The sequence below is a fragment of the Ruditapes philippinarum genome, unplaced genomic scaffold (genome assembly GCF_026571515.1).
Source record: "Ruditapes philippinarum isolate M1 unplaced genomic scaffold, ASM2657151v2 ctg4320_1_1_1_1, whole genome shotgun sequence".
Lineage (NCBI taxonomy): Eukaryota > Metazoa > Mollusca > Bivalvia > Venerida > Veneridae > Ruditapes > Ruditapes philippinarum.
In genome coordinates this window covers 34,945-54,244 of record NW_026857095.1, presented here as the reverse complement: position 1 = coordinate 54,244, position 19,300 = coordinate 34,945, and the positions used below count along the sequence as shown (strand labels likewise).

General features: G+C 32.2%; 1 protein-coding gene across 3 annotated transcripts; it reads left to right on the top strand.

Moving 5' to 3' along the window:
• The first annotated feature begins 4,496 nt into the window (after positions 1 to 4,496).
• On the top strand, positions 4,497 to 19,300 carry LOC132748759 (regulator of chromosome condensation-like). 3 transcript variants are annotated; one of them, XM_060738395.1, is made up of 11 exons: positions 4,497 to 4,577; positions 11,071 to 11,137; positions 13,057 to 13,244; positions 13,677 to 13,856; positions 15,544 to 15,688; positions 16,193 to 16,264; positions 16,971 to 17,117; positions 17,548 to 17,661; positions 17,863 to 18,015; positions 18,544 to 18,649; positions 19,106 to 19,300. In XM_060738395.1, exons 1-11 carry the CDS (start codon positions 4,515 to 4,517, stop codon positions 19,164 to 19,166), a joined length of 1,296 nt encoding a protein of 431 aa, XP_060594378.1. In that variant the 5' UTR covers positions 4,497 to 4,514; the 3' UTR covers positions 19,167 to 19,300. The 3 variants fall into 3 exon arrangements, with proteins under 3 accessions (XP_060594378.1, XP_060594379.1, XP_060594377.1); XM_060738396.1 differs by lacking the exon at positions 4,497 to 4,577 and adding an exon at positions 4,702 to 4,957 and having other exon boundaries at positions 19,106 to 19,299; XM_060738394.1 differs by lacking the exon at positions 4,497 to 4,577 and adding an exon at positions 10,501 to 10,758.

The following is a 19,300-nucleotide window of genomic DNA, read 5'->3' as shown; positions in this document are numbered from 1 at the left end:
TAGTCAGCACCTGAAATAAAAGCAGAAATTATCTATTTCAAATTTCTATTCAATTTATCCTAAGTGTCAACTTGCTTTAAATAAACCTAATATTAATCAAAATCAATATTCCTGAAATCAAAATTATAATTCCCCAATGTAGCTTTATATTAAATCAATTATTTTAAATAATTACCATTAAATGATAAATTAAATCAATAAACCAAAACTTTCAAACTGTTTTTACAATAATACTACAATATTTCACCCCAAATGACCTATATGCAAATTATATAGTTTCTAAATACCCATTTAACCTATTGTTACTAAATATATCTATCAAATGACCTGTAAATGCTTCCCACAATGCTAAATTCCATGAAATGTTACCAAATATAGAAGTCAGGTGGTTGTCACATGGTCAGTCACATGTTCAAAGTTCACAAGCACTGCCCTGTGAGGTCAAATATCCCAGATCCATTACACACAGGTTTATCAATGGAACAGCTGATTGTGTAAATACCACACTATCAAAACAAACTACCCAGACTACACAATACACATCAGAATTGAAACTGACCTTGAGTAGGTTAGATTCAATGTAAACAAAGCAAAATATGCCAGGAAATCCAAATACAACTAGAAAAGTAGAACCATAAACTGAAAATGTCAATACAAAAGTAGGTCACACCTGAGCTGTGTATATAAACAAATGAACAGCAGAAAGTAGACTTTCTGAACTGAAATTAAAATTTACCTGTTTTTTATTTTTAAATACACTAGAATGGCAACATATTTGACAGGGATAATTATTGAAGATAGATGCTAATTATAATTTAGAGTTATTAGTAAAAGAACCTTCACCGGGTTGGGAAATTAATTAATTATGTGAAGTGACTTTTCTTTCACTCTTTACAATGTATCACACTGAATATTAGAAATTGCAGTTGTCTATTGTTTTTTTTAAATAAATAAAAATATTCAAAACTATATAATTATCTATGTAATTACTTAGAAATTAAAGGAAAAGTTGCTAAATATTACAAAAAATATTTCTTTTAAGTAATAAACTGCAATTCCTTAATATTTAATTTTATTTCTTACTCACACATCAGTTGATCTGCACTTGACCACTGGACTGTTACATGTACCATACAATTTTTCTGTTCAATCATGTAGAAATTAACAGAACTGTCCTGAATCAGCACTTATAAAAAAAGTGTCTGTAATATGTAACACTAAACTAACACTGTCAGTCTATCACTATAATCACTTCGCGTTTAACTTAAAAGTTTATGTCCCTGCTCCTGTAAACGTTGTTGGTGTCGTCGATCCTGGATTCGAAGAAAAGCCTATATCGTGTTGTCGGTTATGGATATGAAGATCTCCCAGTTCGGTACTCCGTCAAGCAAGTGTATTAGTGACAAGTTCACTAATTCTCCCAGTTGGTGTTCCGTCCAGCAAGCGTATTAGTGAAAATATCACTAATTCTCCAAATAAACGATAAAAATTCCTGTGTAACGCATATAACGAAATGATGAGTTGCACAGTAATGTCCTGAATATGTGTATCTGCCTCGTAAAATCCAAATTCAAATGAATACGTATATGCCACTGAAGTTCAATACTTAAAAATTAAGTACGTATTATCACTATGCACAAAATGCAAACCTTATAATAAACTATGTCACTGTGCATTAAATGCAAAATTTCACTTTAAATATAACCTTAAAGTGTTAAAATAATTTGAACACAGTTACTTAAACTGTAAATAATAAAGTTCTGCAGTCAATATACTGGAAATTCACTTAAAGTTAAAAAAAAAAACACTGAGATCAATGAAAATACCGTTGGGCGCCAAATGTTACCTTTGTTAAAATTATGCCCTTAAAGATGTAAAGGAATAAATATCAACGAGGCTGAGTTCGTTCAATACTTTTAATTGAAATGTCCATTCATTGTATGATCTCAGTATATTACTATATTAATATAAAGCTTCCAGTAGATTTAACCCAAGAGGTTAAAGTCACATCACATCTTCACATCAAGCACTTGTTTAAGCACCAATCAATATATAATCAGTATCAAATGTAGATATCAATATGAAGATCAATATGAAGATTAATATGTAGATCAATAAGTAGATCAATAAGTAGATCAATAAGTAGATCAATAAGTAGATCAAGCCCTGAAACAAACAAATATAGCAATACTAAATACATGTACATACTGAGATCATTAACACACATCACAATATATACAATTTAAGTCATAGCATGATTATAACAAACATCTCACATCAAATAGCCAATATAACAGTCATTAAACCATTACATCAATTAATTACTTCTAAATTAATAACTGAACATTCCAAGTACTGTTTTCTGTATTATATTAAATATTAAATAATTCAATCCAGTGGCCTATTAAATGAATATAGTAAACTTATAAAATAGTAAAACAATAATATGACTTGTACAATTATACATACCAATTGTGGATTGGACTCAATGACACTCATACAAAAATCCTCTCAATCTTGTGATGTTACTGCAACATACTGTAATTAAACATGTGCACAATAGAGAATGACAGTGATTTATATTAATTACTGCAAATAGATATTACTTAAAATATGCTGCCATTATCAGATGCATTGTAAACAAATCATGTACAATATACATGAATATCTTATTTTAATAAACTTTAGACACACAGCTCATTTGTAACTCACTTAAACAAAGTAAGCAACCAATATTAAACTTCACCAACCTCAATCCAAAATCCAAAATCCTATTTAAGAATTAATAACCAAATTATTATTTTAAACAACTGAAAAACATGTCTGCCTTCTACCAAAAACTGATGACAACTCAGAAAACGGCGGGAACAATTACACGCATGATTAACTAATAAAACAGCCAAGGGAAATCACTCCTACAGATTTCAATCAATAAACTACAACTGATTATTTCCCTTTGGTTACAAACGCGAAACGGGAAAATCCCTGACACCCCCCCCCCCCCCCCCCACAAACTGTATGACTAAAATACGAAAGTGACCTTTCCTGACAAACTTTAAGTGAGCGAAAGCGACTTAAAAAATATTAAATATATGGTTTAAATAGAATTTAGATTTATATTGCAGTTTGTAGAAGTATTGTTGCGTCCCGTGCGGATGGCTCTTTAATAAAGTTCTGCTGTACAGTAGACTGTTATATGTTTTATTACTTAAGGCCGCTTCTCTATGCAATCTGTTCATGTACTTTTGTATAATAAGTCAGCTTTATAACAGCCTTGTGTTATTTGCTTATGCAATTACAATAATTCACACCACAGACATAGACATATGCTGTATCATATATGCATTATTAAAATATGCCTACTTTGAATAATGCTTGATACTCAGACACATACAGACAGGATGCGATCACAAGCAAATGCTTATAATTAAAGCACTTAAAATAAATAAGCCTATGCAAGACTCATTTACTGGTACCAATTAAGCAACTTTCAGCTTTTATGCGCCTCAGAAAAACGGACTGACGGACATCAGACGACACATTTTGGACTCCGCAGTAAATTAAATAACTTCATGGAATTATAAGTAAAATAAACAAATAACGTAAGAATGTTCAAGTTTAACTATTTAAATTTATTTATGTAAACCCTTAACAATCAACCTTGCGCATTTGTAAAATCCGACAACAATATTAATATGAAATATCTCGAATTTCAATATACGATCGTGCTTACAAAATTAACATTAAGATATGACTAAGATCAGGGCTGGCGCTTGTGTTATAAACAATAAATAAACAGTTATAGAGATATTAATACTTAAACTTTAAAATGGAAAATGTTAAACAAAATAGAATTAATTTAACTCTTTTAATATAGATACTACAGTAATTCACCTAGGAAAATATACGCAAATTACTATTGCAAAACTTTTCCGGCATAGAATATTGACTTAAGTTTATTTCTGACAAAAGTTTTTAATGTAAAAATAAAATAATTATTAAATTCTTGTTAAAGCTTCTTTAAGTAAATTTTGTACTGGAAAAATAAAATAAAATTACTTTCAACGTAAAATAATATTTTACTCTAATGAATACTGAGGTTCTCAGTTGCGGAGTCCTCGCTGCTAACAAAAATCTGCCTTTTATATACGTATTGCTAACAGTTTGCTAACGGTTTGCTAACAATATTTGAAACTTGTGAGTTTCTAACAAAATGCTAACAAAGGGACACCGAAAGGGTTGCTAACAGTGCTTACACTGCTAACAGATAATAAAGTACGAGCTAAAATCACACAAAGCGCCATCAATTAATTTGACAGATCTAAAATAAAAATAATAAGAATACACAATAACGAGGGATCGGTAAATGTGATGCAAAAATAAACAAACAAATTATTATTTTCGTATGCATAATTTAACGCTCCCGTAAGTAACCTCACATGATAAATCGAAATAGAACATGGCTGAACATGACGTAGTAATAACATGACGTCATCAAATCGTGCATAACCAACATGGCTGACAATAAACACTTCCTGGTTTTAGTAAACAGTAAAATTGCCGATATTAGCTTAGGGGTAAGCTTTCAAAATAAATTTACATTGACAATCAATAGAATTTAACATTTTTACAACATATAAACCGTATATAACAGAAAATAAATTTAGTACTTTAACGTCTACGAAAGATGATCCGGCTCCAGATGGCATTTAGTCCATTGACGTCAAAGGGAGATAATTGTTGGCGCCGAAGAATCTATCCACATTTTTTAAAATAAAGATCAAACTGTTTGAATAAACAGTGTTCTTAATTTTTCTTTAACAAAATTTACCTTATTGGTTACAATTAGTAGTAAAGAAATTAGTCAACATTGTGAAAAACTCAAGGTAAAGTCCGGCAATCACGTTTGTAATATAAATTCGCGAGCACATATAACCGGCACCCCGGGAATATAACTGTAAGCTTAAATAATATTAGTCCGTTGTTCGATATGTCATAATTGATTTGGTGTTGTCGTTTACAAATTACATTTAATCCCAATTTTAAAGGCCTTTTATAAAGTTTTAAGTTTCAAAAGAAAAATGTAAAAGGAGTTCAGGATTAGAAATTAATTAGACCCCAATGTGTACTTGAGAAGTAAATTTTGAACATAATGCACTGAAGGGAACAGAATGAATCTTATATATATTCCTGGTTTACATGGCCAGCAAAATCTGATTTTGACTTACAAGTCCCAGTGTTTCCGCAACTGAGTTTCTTGCGTTTTTGACGCAATAATTTCAAGTATGACGCATTGGAAAAGGCAAAGCGCGTTTTCTATGACGCAGTCATAATCTGCCTTACATGTAATTAGATGCATTTTCATTAAGTTATTTCTCCAATTACTAGCGCCATTCCATTAAAATCGGCAATTATTGTTTGAGTATCCGAAATGGCCATCCGAAATTTATTTATTTCCTTTAACTGCGGGTATGTATAAGTTGCTAACCTATTCTGTGTCGTTATCGGCACAACATTTAACCGTTCTACAATCAGTGAGTCACGGTATCCGGGATTTAGACATGCACGGTCAGGGTGTAAACGAGCGATTTGTGCACCACAATTGGCAAGCACACCACAAAAGATAGGGGCTTTAGTCAGTGACATAGATAACAATGTTATCTACATCTCAGATTTAGTGGCCAAAAATATCAAAGTTTCTGTAATAAACAGACGTATGATAGGTTAAATGTTTTAATGCAAATCAGACTTGGTTCTTCCTTAAAAGATTTTTCATTTGCATCTGCAAAAAGTGAGAAATTGAAGTTTTTAACATGTTCTGAGATTTACTTTTGTAGTTTTTTTCTTTTTTAAAATTTGACTCTTTATAATTTCAAATGACTCCCATATTTTTATACAGAGGGTCACAAATGACCCCCAAAAAATCTAGTCTGGCAGAAACACTGCAGTCCTTTTTCTATCTGAAGCATTTCTTAACTTGTCCGTATGATATTTATATAGTTGATTCTTAAAAATTTCCACTTGTCTGTACATGCTGTGGGACAACCTAGGCATTAGGGACAATCTGACTTTTAACACTATTTCCTGAGGTAACAAATCCAAATAATGTTTTTCTGAGCAATAATTCTATGCAATTAATTAACAATAAAAGTTCTTTTATTCATAAGGCCAAGAAAAAAAAATTGCTTGTTTCCACTACCAGCTCTGAAAAAAATAGGGTCGGTAGGTAGGAAATTTTTTTTTTTTTTTTTTGAAACTTGACTTCATGAATATGTAAGTAAAGAAATGATATAATAAATGACACTTAGAAGTAAGTTTAGACTGCAGTAAAATGCTAGAGTGTTTGGTATTTAGCTGTTTAGTGTCAAGATACTGTGGCATGCTGTTGAAAAAAAAAATACTTTTCAATATAAAATTTATTACATACATATATATATGTTTATTTTTGCACTTATATTGTTCCAGAATAAACATTTAATAATTGTGCATGTTATGATTTTTTTCGTCCAACCACTGTCCCTCAATTTTTATAATAAAAAAACAGTCACTACTCTTTTCCATAAGGTCTCTTTGTCACAGACACTTTTCCACCATTTTTACAATTGGCACAAATGGGAAGGACTGTTCTATAACGTTTTTTCAGTTCTGTATCAACAGATGCATCACTATCTCCACAGTATGCGCACACATTAAACCTATAGTCACTGCTATAGTATGGAAACTCCACTTGACTGCCACAATTAACAGCAGTCTTAATATAAACATTTTTCAGCAGTTCATGTCCAGAAAGAGGAGATCCACATGTTTAATCATTTTCAGAAATAGCTGTTATCAGAACTAAATTTTGACGACTAGAGAATTTGGTTTTACAATACTCTAGGTTTTTCACACTCCACACAATTAACTATCCCTCGTGCTGTCTGGGCTGTAAGTGGAAATGGTGCTTCAGATTCAGTCACATCAGAAACACTCTGTTCAACAATCTGTGAAAATATAGACAGATTCTAATATTTAAAATTGGGTTGAATGCACTTGACAGATGTATTTTAAACAATGTATATAAACTTTGTTTTAAAGTATTTAATATTAATATTATGACACTATAAAATGAAAATGGAAACTATTACTATAAAGGCAGCTTCCTTGAAAGTAAAACTGTCAAAATGCTTTACCTAAAAACTGTTCATTAACTTTAATTTAAAAGTCTTAAACTTTATTTCAACTTGGGCATAAAGAGACCTATATGCCAAGAATGCAAACAAAATATGAAAGAAGTGTTGTCCTTTTTTTAATCTTGATTATTAAATTACAACATATTCATATACAAACCATGTTATCATCTTGATTGGTCACATTGTCACAAACAAGTCTACCAGTTTGTTGTACAAAACATCTTTTGCATTCACAGTGCCAGATTTTACCCCAGAACTGAAATGTGAAAAATAACTTTCATTTAAAATGTTTAATTCTGCTTAAGCCAGTGCTAGGGGCTTGGAGGGTGGCTTACACATTCCAGTGCCATCCATGAACAGACTGGCTCAATCAAACCCAAATACTCGGATTAAAGTCTTGATAATCATATTGTTTAAATATTTTATAGTCTGCTAGCCTAAATTGTCATTTTAAACAACTGTCTATTTTGATGTATTAAAATAATAATATATTTTATTATAATATTCCTTTTTATAAAATGTTTTTTTTTAAATTTTATAAGTCAAATATATTAATTATTTCAATGATTGTCAAATAATTATTTCAACGATTTTGCATTGATCAAATGCAAAATTAAAAAAGTAAAATTTGCATTCAGATTAAAATCAACACTGTTACCAGTAGCATATAAATTAGAAATTAAAAATATTTTAAAATATAAATGTAATTTTTTATTCATTTATAAACCTTGTAGATTTTTTATCAGGAAACACTCTCCCTTTTCCCATCAGCAGTTCAAATGCATTTGCTGCCTTGTGTGTTGCTGCTTCTGCTGCGATGGCAACACTTTCTAGGAGAGTTGGCTCTTCTTTGCATCTGAGAAAAAGAGATCTTAATCCAAACTGCACAACTGTCGACCTCCGGTAAATCTTTGAAATCTGTACACGAAGGGGATGTTGAACCGACTACCGACAAACTTAAATTGTCTATTTTATTTTTTAAATCGGCACTGTTGACTGATCCATGTAATTCAAAGAAAATATCAGATATCAAGGCATTGTTCGGAAATGTACATATCTTTCTAACCCCTGCGAAATGTTTACATTTTGCAATTGTAACGTTCAAAATACTCGTAGCCATGTTTCATATCGATAAACGCTTTACTCTACTGGTAAAGCGTCTCGCCGATAGTAATATTAAAGCGCGCAAAGATAGTTAATAAGAGGAAAGGAATGGTAATACTCGGAAAGAGAAAGTGACTATCAACGAATTTTTTTTTGTCCAAAAAAAAATGTAGGGTCGGCGGCAAAAAAATAAGGTCGGTCGGGGTAGTGGAAACAAGTAACTTTTTTTTTTTGGCCTAATTACAATCCAAATTCTATATCATTTAAATCAGATTTAGTGATGAATGATATTTTGATAGCCATATTTCACAGTTATAATAGTATTGGTGATAACCAGCGGTAAACAACAACTAATTGACAGTCTCTATATGAACTATGTAAATAATCAAGTGAATAACAAGAGTTGTTTCCCTTAGCTTCGAGTAAACTCACTATCTCTAATGCAAATTTAGCCTTTTTTAAACCGCTACTTTGGGGCGATTTAATGTCCGATTTTAAAATTTATTACACCTATGAAAAGCTTGTGATCTTAGCTTTGTCTCAGTATATATTTCAATACATTGTTTGACACTGAAGGTATTTAAATTTACGGTTAAACCTACCTCAAGTCAGACCATTTTACATACGTTCTATACAGTGAGATACACAATTGGTTATCTTTACTCGCAATTCTACTAATAAGAAAAGCCTGTCGTCTGCTATTTCTGAAACTGTCAATCTGTGTATTTTGTAAGGGGAAATGTAAGTCAGAAACATTAATATACATTTGATGTAACTAAATTATCAGTTAGCTTGCATCTTAATAATTGTCATCAGCCGCATTAATTTTGTATTAGTCCGGGTCTTTCTCAGCTTTAACCAGGCCTCAACAAATCCACTCGCCCGCTAGCATTTGGGAGTAAAAGTTTGGGTCGGGCGAGTAAAAAATTTTTCAAACTTGCCCAACAGGGCTAGCAAGATTCTCCATATCCAAATGATGTTTCTCTAAATATTTAATATAAATAAGTTATTTGGTAAACAAATCAAACAGCAGAGGTCATTTCAATCGTCATACTGTCAACAAAAACTGGAAACTGACCTTATGACTAGGTATAAACTTTTACGGAATGCGTAACTATGATGAATCAATTCCATAACAACAGTAGCAAATTGACTATGTTTTATACATACGCATTGGGCATATTGGGTTTTATACTTAGCCATGAGGTCAATATTTTAGCCGAGTGTGTCAAAATTTGAATAGAAATAGTATTAAGGTGTGCTTAATGGGAAATATTTTTGAAAGTAGAAAATTTAAAAGTAGTGTTTTGACTTCACTTCCATGCAAAATACTAAATCACTATAATTGTACTAATTGCCAGTACAGCAACAGAAAAAAAACAACAGAAGGTTCAGGTAATTGGTAAATGAGTTGTTTTACAAAAACTATTCAAATACATCAAAAATAAAATCTTTTGAGAAATAAAACTTAAAGCATATCTTGGGTATATTTACAATTGTCAATGAAATTAGCAAAATTGTAATAGTATAAAATAGGACTATCTGGGTCCAAACTACCTTATTGATAGATGCCAGGGCCCTCAGGTGGGATAATTTCCTGTTGTTTTGAAGAAAAAAGGAAATTTTGTCAGTTACTGACAATTTGTTAAGGGTCTTCTGCTTTTGGCAGATTAAATAAAAAATTTAAGGGAATTTGAACTTTTCTTTCAAAATTAGGTAATAAAAATATATACTAATTGGGAGGGAAACTTGGCCTTTTTTCATGAAATGAGGGCCTTGATTATGTTCACAAATATTGGCATAACAGGGCTATTAAAATTGTAAATTATATATGAAATATAATAGACATCTTGATGGGTGAACATTTCAGCATAATAAAATAACCAGTTTTATTTACATTCTTGAGTTTTAATCTCTTCTTTCTGTCATAATTGTTTTATTATTTGTGATTGATATCTTTTTACCATACTATACACACAATATCCTGTTTACTAATTACCCTGATTGACAGTTTTACAACTTAGTGCCATAATCAAATCAATAAATCAATGTTTCACTGGCTCCCTGCAAATTACAGTTAATTAATTGACAGGAACTCAGACTGCCACTTATCAATATTTGCCCTCTGGGTGTGAAAAGGTCACATGGTTGACTGCTACTCTGAAATTACCCATGAAGGTGTCAAAGGTCACTCAGACTGGTGTACAAATTATATATATACAAGGGAATTAGTTTTAGGGACATTGTTATCTGGTTGATAAATTTAAGAGGATTACATAAGAAAATTGGAGGGAAAACTACACATGCTAACATTTGAATTTTATCTCCATTTTCAAGAAACTTCAGAGGATTTTATTTTTAAATTAAAGTGTTTTAATTGAATTTTGATTTTAAAAAAATGCCTCCTTTAGGAAGTGATGGAAAGGCAGATACTTTAGGGACAAATATTGGAGATTTATTTAAAGGTTCAGCTAAACCAAAGGTATTGATATATGATATTTAAAGTTTTAATTTTTTTATTGTGAAAAAAGTATATTTTTGGGGAAAAGTGCTTGAGATTATAAATATCTCTCAGGCAACATTTTGCTGAGAAATACTTGTGTTTTAAAAATGCACCTATGTAGGAATTGTCACAAAATGTAAAAACAATAATTTGTCCAAAGAAATTTCTACAACCCCAATGGGTGGGACGTTATTGGGGCTTTGGGTGATAGATACTGTTGCATTATTTTTGAAGTAGGTGACACGAGGTAGTAAATTAAATTTCCAACATAATGTGTGTTTATTTTTTTAGATGGCTGGAAAGGGCAAGAAGAGAAGCAGAGAATCAGAAGATAACCAAACAAAGAAAAGACAGAGAGGTATAGATATACGTTGATATAATGACATTTTCACGACTTATCCTGTTTTCTCGTATTCTCGGGGGGTTAAGGACTAAACTTGGTTGCATAATATTTATAAAACATTCTGTTACAGTATTTTTAGCCTGATACACAGAGAAATACCTTATTAACAAAATACAAAGTAAAGAAAGATCGTAACTGTAAGCAAAACTAAATATATTTCTGTTTGTATATACTGACCTTCACCCTCTATGTGATGCAGGTGCTTTCTCATATTCTCGTGGAATTTGATTGGTTGTTAAGGCTGGTCGCTATGTGATGATTTTATTCTACATACCAGTTCAAATCATTAGTGCCACACCTAATTAAGTGTTAAATGGCCTAAATCTGTAATTTTATTGTGTTTTAATAACAGCTTGGCAGGCCATATCAAACTTTAAGGATCATATTGACGCCTCTTTGGTACCAAATGATTTTGATTGTTCCAAAAATAGTTTGAACTCCATTTAGTGTTGTTATTTACATTATCTCTCTAATATATATTAAGTTTACGTTTATTTATTAGTTACTTATTAGTTATATGAACATTAAACAATGAATACTACTGTTTTCCATTGCAGTTGTCAAAAAAGAAATGTGTTTAGGACAAACAATGTTTCATTATTGGTTTTTAATTGGAGTTCATATCTTTTTTATACTATCTATTCGTGGAACAAGAATTTTGAGCTGTATTGTATAAATAGTAGTGTGAGACCGTTTTTTGAAGCGTCTTACGTCAGAGACCCGCTACAGGTTTCTGCAACATGGAAAAAACTAGAAAATTGATGATTTTTGGGGGGAAATTGATAAATTTAATGTTTATTCTCTGCATTTTACGATTATTTCCACAGTTATTTTGGTTTTTTATCTGTTTTTGCCGCATTTCTTTTATTTTTTAATGGAGATGAAAATGCTCTGCTAAATAGACATGTTTTCGGATATCGACGGAAGTCGCGAGCGTCGCTTCCATCCGTTTTAATGATTCCACGAGAATACGAGAAACCCCGAGAATACGAGAAACAGGGATAAGTAAAATAGATATAGAGGATATTTGTTTGTTTCAGTGTAAGATCGAAAAATATTTCACCGAGTGAACACCAGATGCAATATTTTCCACGAGTGGCGTAGCCACGAGTGAAAATATAATAGCTGGGGTTCACGAGTGAAATATTATTTGATCTTACATGTAAAACAAACAAATTTTCTGTTTATTTCATGATTTTTTAACGATTTTTACACCATTTTACTGATTTTTGCCGCGTAACGTCATGCTCTTATCTTCATGACGTCATCAAATAATGACGTCACAATGTTGAAGCAAAATATAATTCCATGATTATTTTTAGATTTTAGATGTTTTTCAGCACAACGTTCGTAAATATTTACGAACTACAGTTATCACGTACATTTGTTATTATGATTGACTACATTTCCGCTGAAAAAAACATTCATTAATGATAAATATTTTATTTTTTCGCCAAATAGGCCTATAGTTCGGCTACTGTGAAATTATATTTGGTAATCATTACTGTGAAATTATCAGAATATAATTAACCGTTATAATTCAGTAATCTACTGCAAAACATGTAATAAAACTGTGTTATTGTTTCTCAAGTTTGTAATAGAAATATCTTCAGTATTATGGGTGTTGCTAGCGGGATATTATAATCGGATATATGGAAACAATTGTGAAACTCAGTTCTTGATCTTATTTTCATACAATTTCTTGCTAAGGAATAGTGTTATTGACTGGACAATTGATAATAATTTTTACATTCATTGAGAATAATAAAAAAAGCTTTACATTATTTCAAGGTAAAAAATTGCTTTCTACAAAGAAATACTGTCTAAATTAATAGGATTGAATAATGAAATTAATGTGATTTTTTAATTTTCAGTTCACCATCCATGTCATGGTAGTGTAGGAGGCGTGGTTCTGGTATGCGGTGAGGGAGATGTGGGACAGCTGGGTTTGGGAGTGGATGTTATTGGGAGGAAACGCCCAGCACTTGTCACTATAGAAGATCCTGTTATTCAAGTATGTGGCGGAGGAATGCATACTGTTTGTCTGACCGAGAAAGGGGAGGTAATTGTTGTCGATTTTCTCAGCTAAAATTTTATTTCACATTTCCCTTAAATTGAAATCAAATGCAGCATTTTGCTTTTTAAATTCTAAGAATGTCTTCACAAAACTATCAATGGCCCTGACTATACTATTATACACAGGTAACTAAAAAATGCAAGCTAAGAACATTTTATCAAATTGTCATAAATTTATCGTAGACATGTACCGTCACTGCCTTCTTGGACTAAAAATGCCCCTTTAAAAAAAAGGGCCACAAAAAGACCCTCTTAAACATGATACATGTAACCAGAAAATTGTGACTTATCACATCCTTTATACTTTAATAATATTTGTTGAAAATTCCTGTTTCATCACCCATGTGTATGTTGTTTGTTCTGTTTTAGTTTAACTTGAATATAACTCAACATTTATGTATACTTTTCTTTCAAAAAGGTGTATACATTTGGATGTAATGATGAGGGAACACTAGGTAGAGATACATCAGAGGAAGGTAGTGAGACAGTACCTGGTAAAGTAGATGGTTTGCCAAAGATTGTATATGTGTGTGCGGGAGACAGCCATACAGCCGCACTGTCGGAGGATGGTCGTGTGTTTGCATGGGGCAACTTCAGGGTAAGTTTGATGTAATTGTGTTTTATTTTATATTTTTTACATATTTTATAAATAAGAAGAAAATTAACTTTTAACACAATTTTTGGGACTGTTGTGTCTAAAATTTTGGTGTATCAAGAAGAAAAATTAGTCAGTTAACAGTATAGAGCCCGGTCAGACTGTACACCCACTTCTTAAAGGAGGGGTAAAAAAATAGATTTGGCCTTGTCAGAACAGGTTTTGATGTCTATCTGTAGCCTGAGAAGCATTTAATATGTATGAAAGTCCATGTGCTTTAGATACATTTCTTGTAGAAAATGTGACACACATCAAAAAAAGTGTACTTTAGTGTAACAAAATACGGGAAATCTGCAATACTTCCATATATAAAGTAATTCTAAGTGAATGTACATATATTTCAATGAGTTATTTTTATGCTCCCCGAAAAAATTTCGGGGGAGCATATAGTCGCCGCCTTGTCCGTCCGTCCGTCCATCCGTCCGTCCGTCCGTCTTTCCGTCCGTCCGTCCGTCCGTCCCCTTTTCTTGTCCGGGACATAACTTTGAAACAACAAGAGGTATCAACATGAAACTTTGTAGGTAGATAGATCTCATTGAGTAGAAGTGCAGTGCACAAGAACCGTAACTCTGCCTTGCCTAATTTTTGAATTATTCCCCTTTGTTTATTTTTACACTTTGAACTTTGTCCGGGACATAACTCTAAAAGTATAAGAGGTATCAACATGAAACTTTGTAGGTAGATAGATCTCATTGAGTAGAAGTGCAGTGCACAAGAACCATAACTCTGCCTTGCCTAATTTTTGAATTATCCCCCTTTGTTTATTTTACACTTTGAACTTTGTCCGGGACATAACTCTAAAAGTATAAGAGGTATCAACATGAAACTTTGTAGGTAGATAGATCTCATTGAGTAGAAGTGCAGTGCACAAGAACCATAACTCTGCCTTGCCTAATTTTTGAATTATCCCCCTTTGTTTATTTTACACTTTGAACTTTGTCCGGGACATAACTCTAAAAGTATAAGAGGTATCAACATGAAACTTTGTAGGTAGATAGATCTCATCGAGTAGGTGTGCAGTGAACAAGAACCTTAACTCTGCCTTGCCTAATTTTTGAATTATCCCCCTTTGTTTATTTTTACACTTTGAACTTTGTCCGGGACATATTTCTTAATGTATAAGAGATATCAACATGAAACTTTGTAGGTAGATAGATCTCATTGAGTAAGTTTGCAGTGCACAAGAACTGTAACACTGTCTTGCCTACTTTTGTAGTTATTGCCCTTTGTTCATTTTGACACTTTGAACTTTGTCTGGGACATTACTCTAAAATTATAAGAGATATCAACATGAAACTTTGTAGATAGATAGGTCTCATTGGGTGGAAGTGCAGTGCTTAAGAATCATTACTCTGCCTTGCCTTATTTTGAAGTAATTGCCCTTTGTTTATTTTTACTTTTTGACTTTTGTCCTGGACATTACTTTAAAACTATTAGAGATATCAACATGAAACTTTGTAGGTAGCTAGATATAATTGGATAGAACTGCAACGCTTCAAGAACCTAAACAAAGCCTGGTCTAATTTTGGAGTTATTGCCCTTTGTTCATTTTTTTTATACTTTCCTGTGTCCAGAACCTTCTCGGGGAGCATCACCCGGTTCAACCGGTTCTTGTTCTGCTATGTTACAGGATGCTAGTGGCTCGATGGGATTCACAACAAATGGTATACAGAACACACCAATGCATTTGTTGGAAGGGGAGACAATTGTGAAAATAACATCAGGAGGAGATCATCTAGTCTGTTTGTCTGATGTTGGTGAAATATTTACATGTGGTATGTGTATAAGACTGTTATTATTTCAGTTTCTTTTGTAAGAGTGTCATCAGAAGGGCATTGGTGAAATTATATATAATATGGTTACTTAGTAGAATTTAAATGGAACGGCAGTGGCTCTACTCGGGTGCCCAGTTTGTGCCTGAAATAATGCACTGAAAGACACCAAAAGGTCTAAAGCTGGAAGGTCGCCATATGACCTCTACCATATTCGTTACAACCAAAAATAAAACAAATTAACGGTAATTTAATCTTTTTACTTCTGTCATTAAAAGAACCTTAAATATATTAAGATTGCAAGGGCAGTGGCGAGTGAGAAAATTTTGTTGCAATTATAATGATAGGGGAACAAAAGAAAAGAAAGCAATATTATTAACAGTTACCTTCACTTCAGAAAATGAAAATAATAGGATAGCAACATAATTTTGTACTTAAAAACATAAACAACTATTCTTTCATGGTGAATATTGCATGTTTATAGAGGTTGTATGTTGACATTTACAGGATGTGCAGAACAAGGACAGCTAGGTAGAGTAGCTGAATGTTTTTCACAAAGAGGAGGCAGAAAAGGATTAGGTGAGTGCTGAATATAACTACAGGTTGATAAAAACAAATCATAAAATTGAAATGTTCTTTTGGATATATTTTGCCTAAATTTATTGTTTACCACTTGTGTCTGAGGCATCAAAATTGCAATCACTGTTAATCTGTGCATGATCGCAAGAGGCAACTAATTGGGTTTGAATTACTGGAGTCTATGCATCTCTTAGTTCCAGCAGGTGAGGTGGTTTTAAACCCTGACGTTTGTAACACCCGAGGTTAGCCAAAATCTTCTTTCCTGTTCTGGTGCCATTTGAAGTAAATTGTGTTGGTGAACCGTAAAACCAATCAAAACAAACAAATCTTAAAATATTTTGTTTCTTAAATTTGGATAATTGACATGGTGTGAGTAAGAAGAAGGCCAAGAGTGGCTGTGATGGATTAAAGTGGTATCTGTTAATATTTTGAATTCAAAAGCTGAAACGATCCAGTGCAGTGCACGGCCACCTCTTCTAGACCAATATTATAGTCTTGATGTAAATTCACATTTAAAGCTGTATTTCTAGATGTAAAGGATTGTAAAATGTCTGGGGTGATTCAAAAATTGGCTTCTTTCTGTGTTATGTAGAATGCAGATAGAAATTTGTACAAAATAGTTAACTTCATGCACAAAACAAAAGTATAAAAACTGCTGTACAAAAAACTTAATAATTTTTAATTATTTACATTCTTAATATTTCAGCATCTATTTTAACACCTGAAATTGTGAGATTTAGGAAAAAGAAATCTGTATTTTGTGATATCTGGGCTGGTCAATATATCACATTTGCCAAAGAGAAGAATACAGGTGAAATATATAGCTGGGGCTTGAACAATTATTTCCAATTAGGTGAGTCATAAATATAGAACTTTGAATTTTTTTTTTGTTATTTAAAAAAATACATAAACAGTATATTTCCTGAAATTCCCTGAAAAATTCATGGACTTTTCCAAGTTTGATTATCAGAAGAACACCCGTGTCTTATTAAGAGTTTTTTCGTAGTGTGAATTTAGAAAATTTGGAAATGTAAAAAACTCAGGAATGATTTGGACCCTTAGGCTGAAAAAGAATTGTGTGTCATATTAACAGTTCACACAAAAAATATTAACAGTTCTTATTAACATGAAAAAATCATGTTAAAGGTGTTCTTGGGACTTGCATTTTGAGTTTTTCCTATTTCAGGTCTATAAATAGGATTGATTTACATTCATTTTTAAAAGCAAGTAGACTATGTAAAAAAAGTTATATTTTACATTGTTTTTTTTTTTTGTGTGTGTAGGTTTTAGTGAAATGACTAACAGATTTGTGCCAGAGAAAGTGAAATCATTTGACAAGAAGAATTGGACATGTTTAGAAGGTGGTCAACATCACACTATAGCTTTAGATGACAAAGGTATGTATAATATATAGCTGTTACTGGTAAAATTAGAAACTAGAAAAATATTATAATTATTTTTTCTGTTATGGAATATAATGTTTCTTTTCTGTAAGTTAAACATGAGAAGTGCTTAAAACAGTAAACTGTGTGAAGAATAGTTATATTTTGAATTTTCAATTGAACCTCACTCATACATAGTATTCATGTATATTTCAGGAAACGTGTATTCTCTGGGCAGGGCGGACTATGGTCGTCTAGGGCTTGGTGAGCATAGTGGCGAGGTTAAGGAACCGACGTTAGTTAAGTTGGAGAAAAAATGTACCAGTATATCTGCAGGCCAGTCTGTGTCATTTGCTCTCCTCGAAGATGGTAAGTCACTGTTTTGTTGTTCTTAAACGAAAAAAGTTAAAATCTGCAAAAGAGGCGACATTTTCTACTTAATGATCATGATTTTGCAAGCGTCTCAGATGTACTTATCAAGCACTGTAGTGAGTTAAATCCATAAAAAATAACCTGCAAAGAAATTTTTCTATTGGGTGAGAGAGTTAAAATCAGATTTGCTTCAGTCTGGGCACTTGCCCTACATTTTGAACTTTAAGTTAGTTTGTGGTTCAATACATTTGTGCTGTCTCATTCCCGAAGAAATGCATTAAAGTCTTTCTGAAATGTTTATAAACAAAATATAACGGAATGAAGTGATTGAAGCAATCATCTTCAGCCTTAAACTGACACAATTAAAAAGCTGAAATTAGATAATCAAATACACATGCTGTGAACATGTGCCATCAGGTTAGGCAATAAATATATGGGAGCAGTTTTCATGTGAGGTTTAAAAATATTTGGGATATACTGTAGTTATTAAATTGCAGGTGATTATTTTCATGATTGATTTTGCAGGTACTGTTGCATCATGGGGTATGGGTACCAGCAGTCAGCTAGGTAATGGTGAAGAAGATGATTCCTGGGTACCAAGCAAGATGGATGGGAAACAACTTCAAGAAAGGTATTGTATAATTATGTGCATATTTAGAACCATTAGGTTGTTGTGGAATCTTCAGGGCAATAATATTTTAGTATCAGGATTTTAAAATAAGTGGCTCTTTGTTCAAAAAAATATTACTTTTGAGTATACAGGTTATAATGAGAACAATTAAGAAACAGTGTAACTATAACATGGTTATCATAATACCTTTTCCCAGTCTCACCATGGCTCAGATTTCAAGACCCATTCCCAATTGCAAATATGCTTATTTTTTCCCCAATATTCAATGGAACTGAAATTCCCCCTATCAAAACTGACAAATTTGTTCATTCCAGCATAATATCGGAAAGATGTTTCCACAAATTTCTTTGTCAAAAGTTGTTATGCTTTGATTGATATCAGCATCAATTGGTTTTTCTTGTAATGACTAGGAAAAGGCCTGTTTTATGTTAATATTTTATCATTTATTTTTTTCAGGAAAGTTATACAGGTATCTGCAGGTGGTCAGCATACAGTGTTACTAGCAGTGGACAAATGATAATGGTAGTGGATTTTAGCGTGTACATAATCTGTTTTTATCTCAAGTGCAGCTACAATCTTCCATACATTATACAAGGAACTATCACCCCGGAAATTTCATCAAAGTCCATATAAAGTTTTGTGTAATGAACT

What these genes read in the sequence shown, in the direction of transcription:
- LOC132748759 (XM_060738394.1), top strand. Translation starts at nt 10,675, where the DNA reads ATGCCTCCTTTAGGAAGTGATGGAAAGGCAGATACTTTAGGGACAAAT. An exon ending in TGGTGAAATATTTACATGTG is followed by an intron (nt 15,689 to 16,192) that starts GTATGTGTATAA and finishes TGACATTTACAG; the next exon opens with GATGTGCAGAACAAGGACAG. An exon ending in ATTTGCTCTCCTCGAAGATG is followed by an intron (nt 18,016 to 18,543) that starts GTAAGTCACTGT and finishes TTGATTTTGCAG; the next exon opens with GTACTGTTGCATCATGGGGT.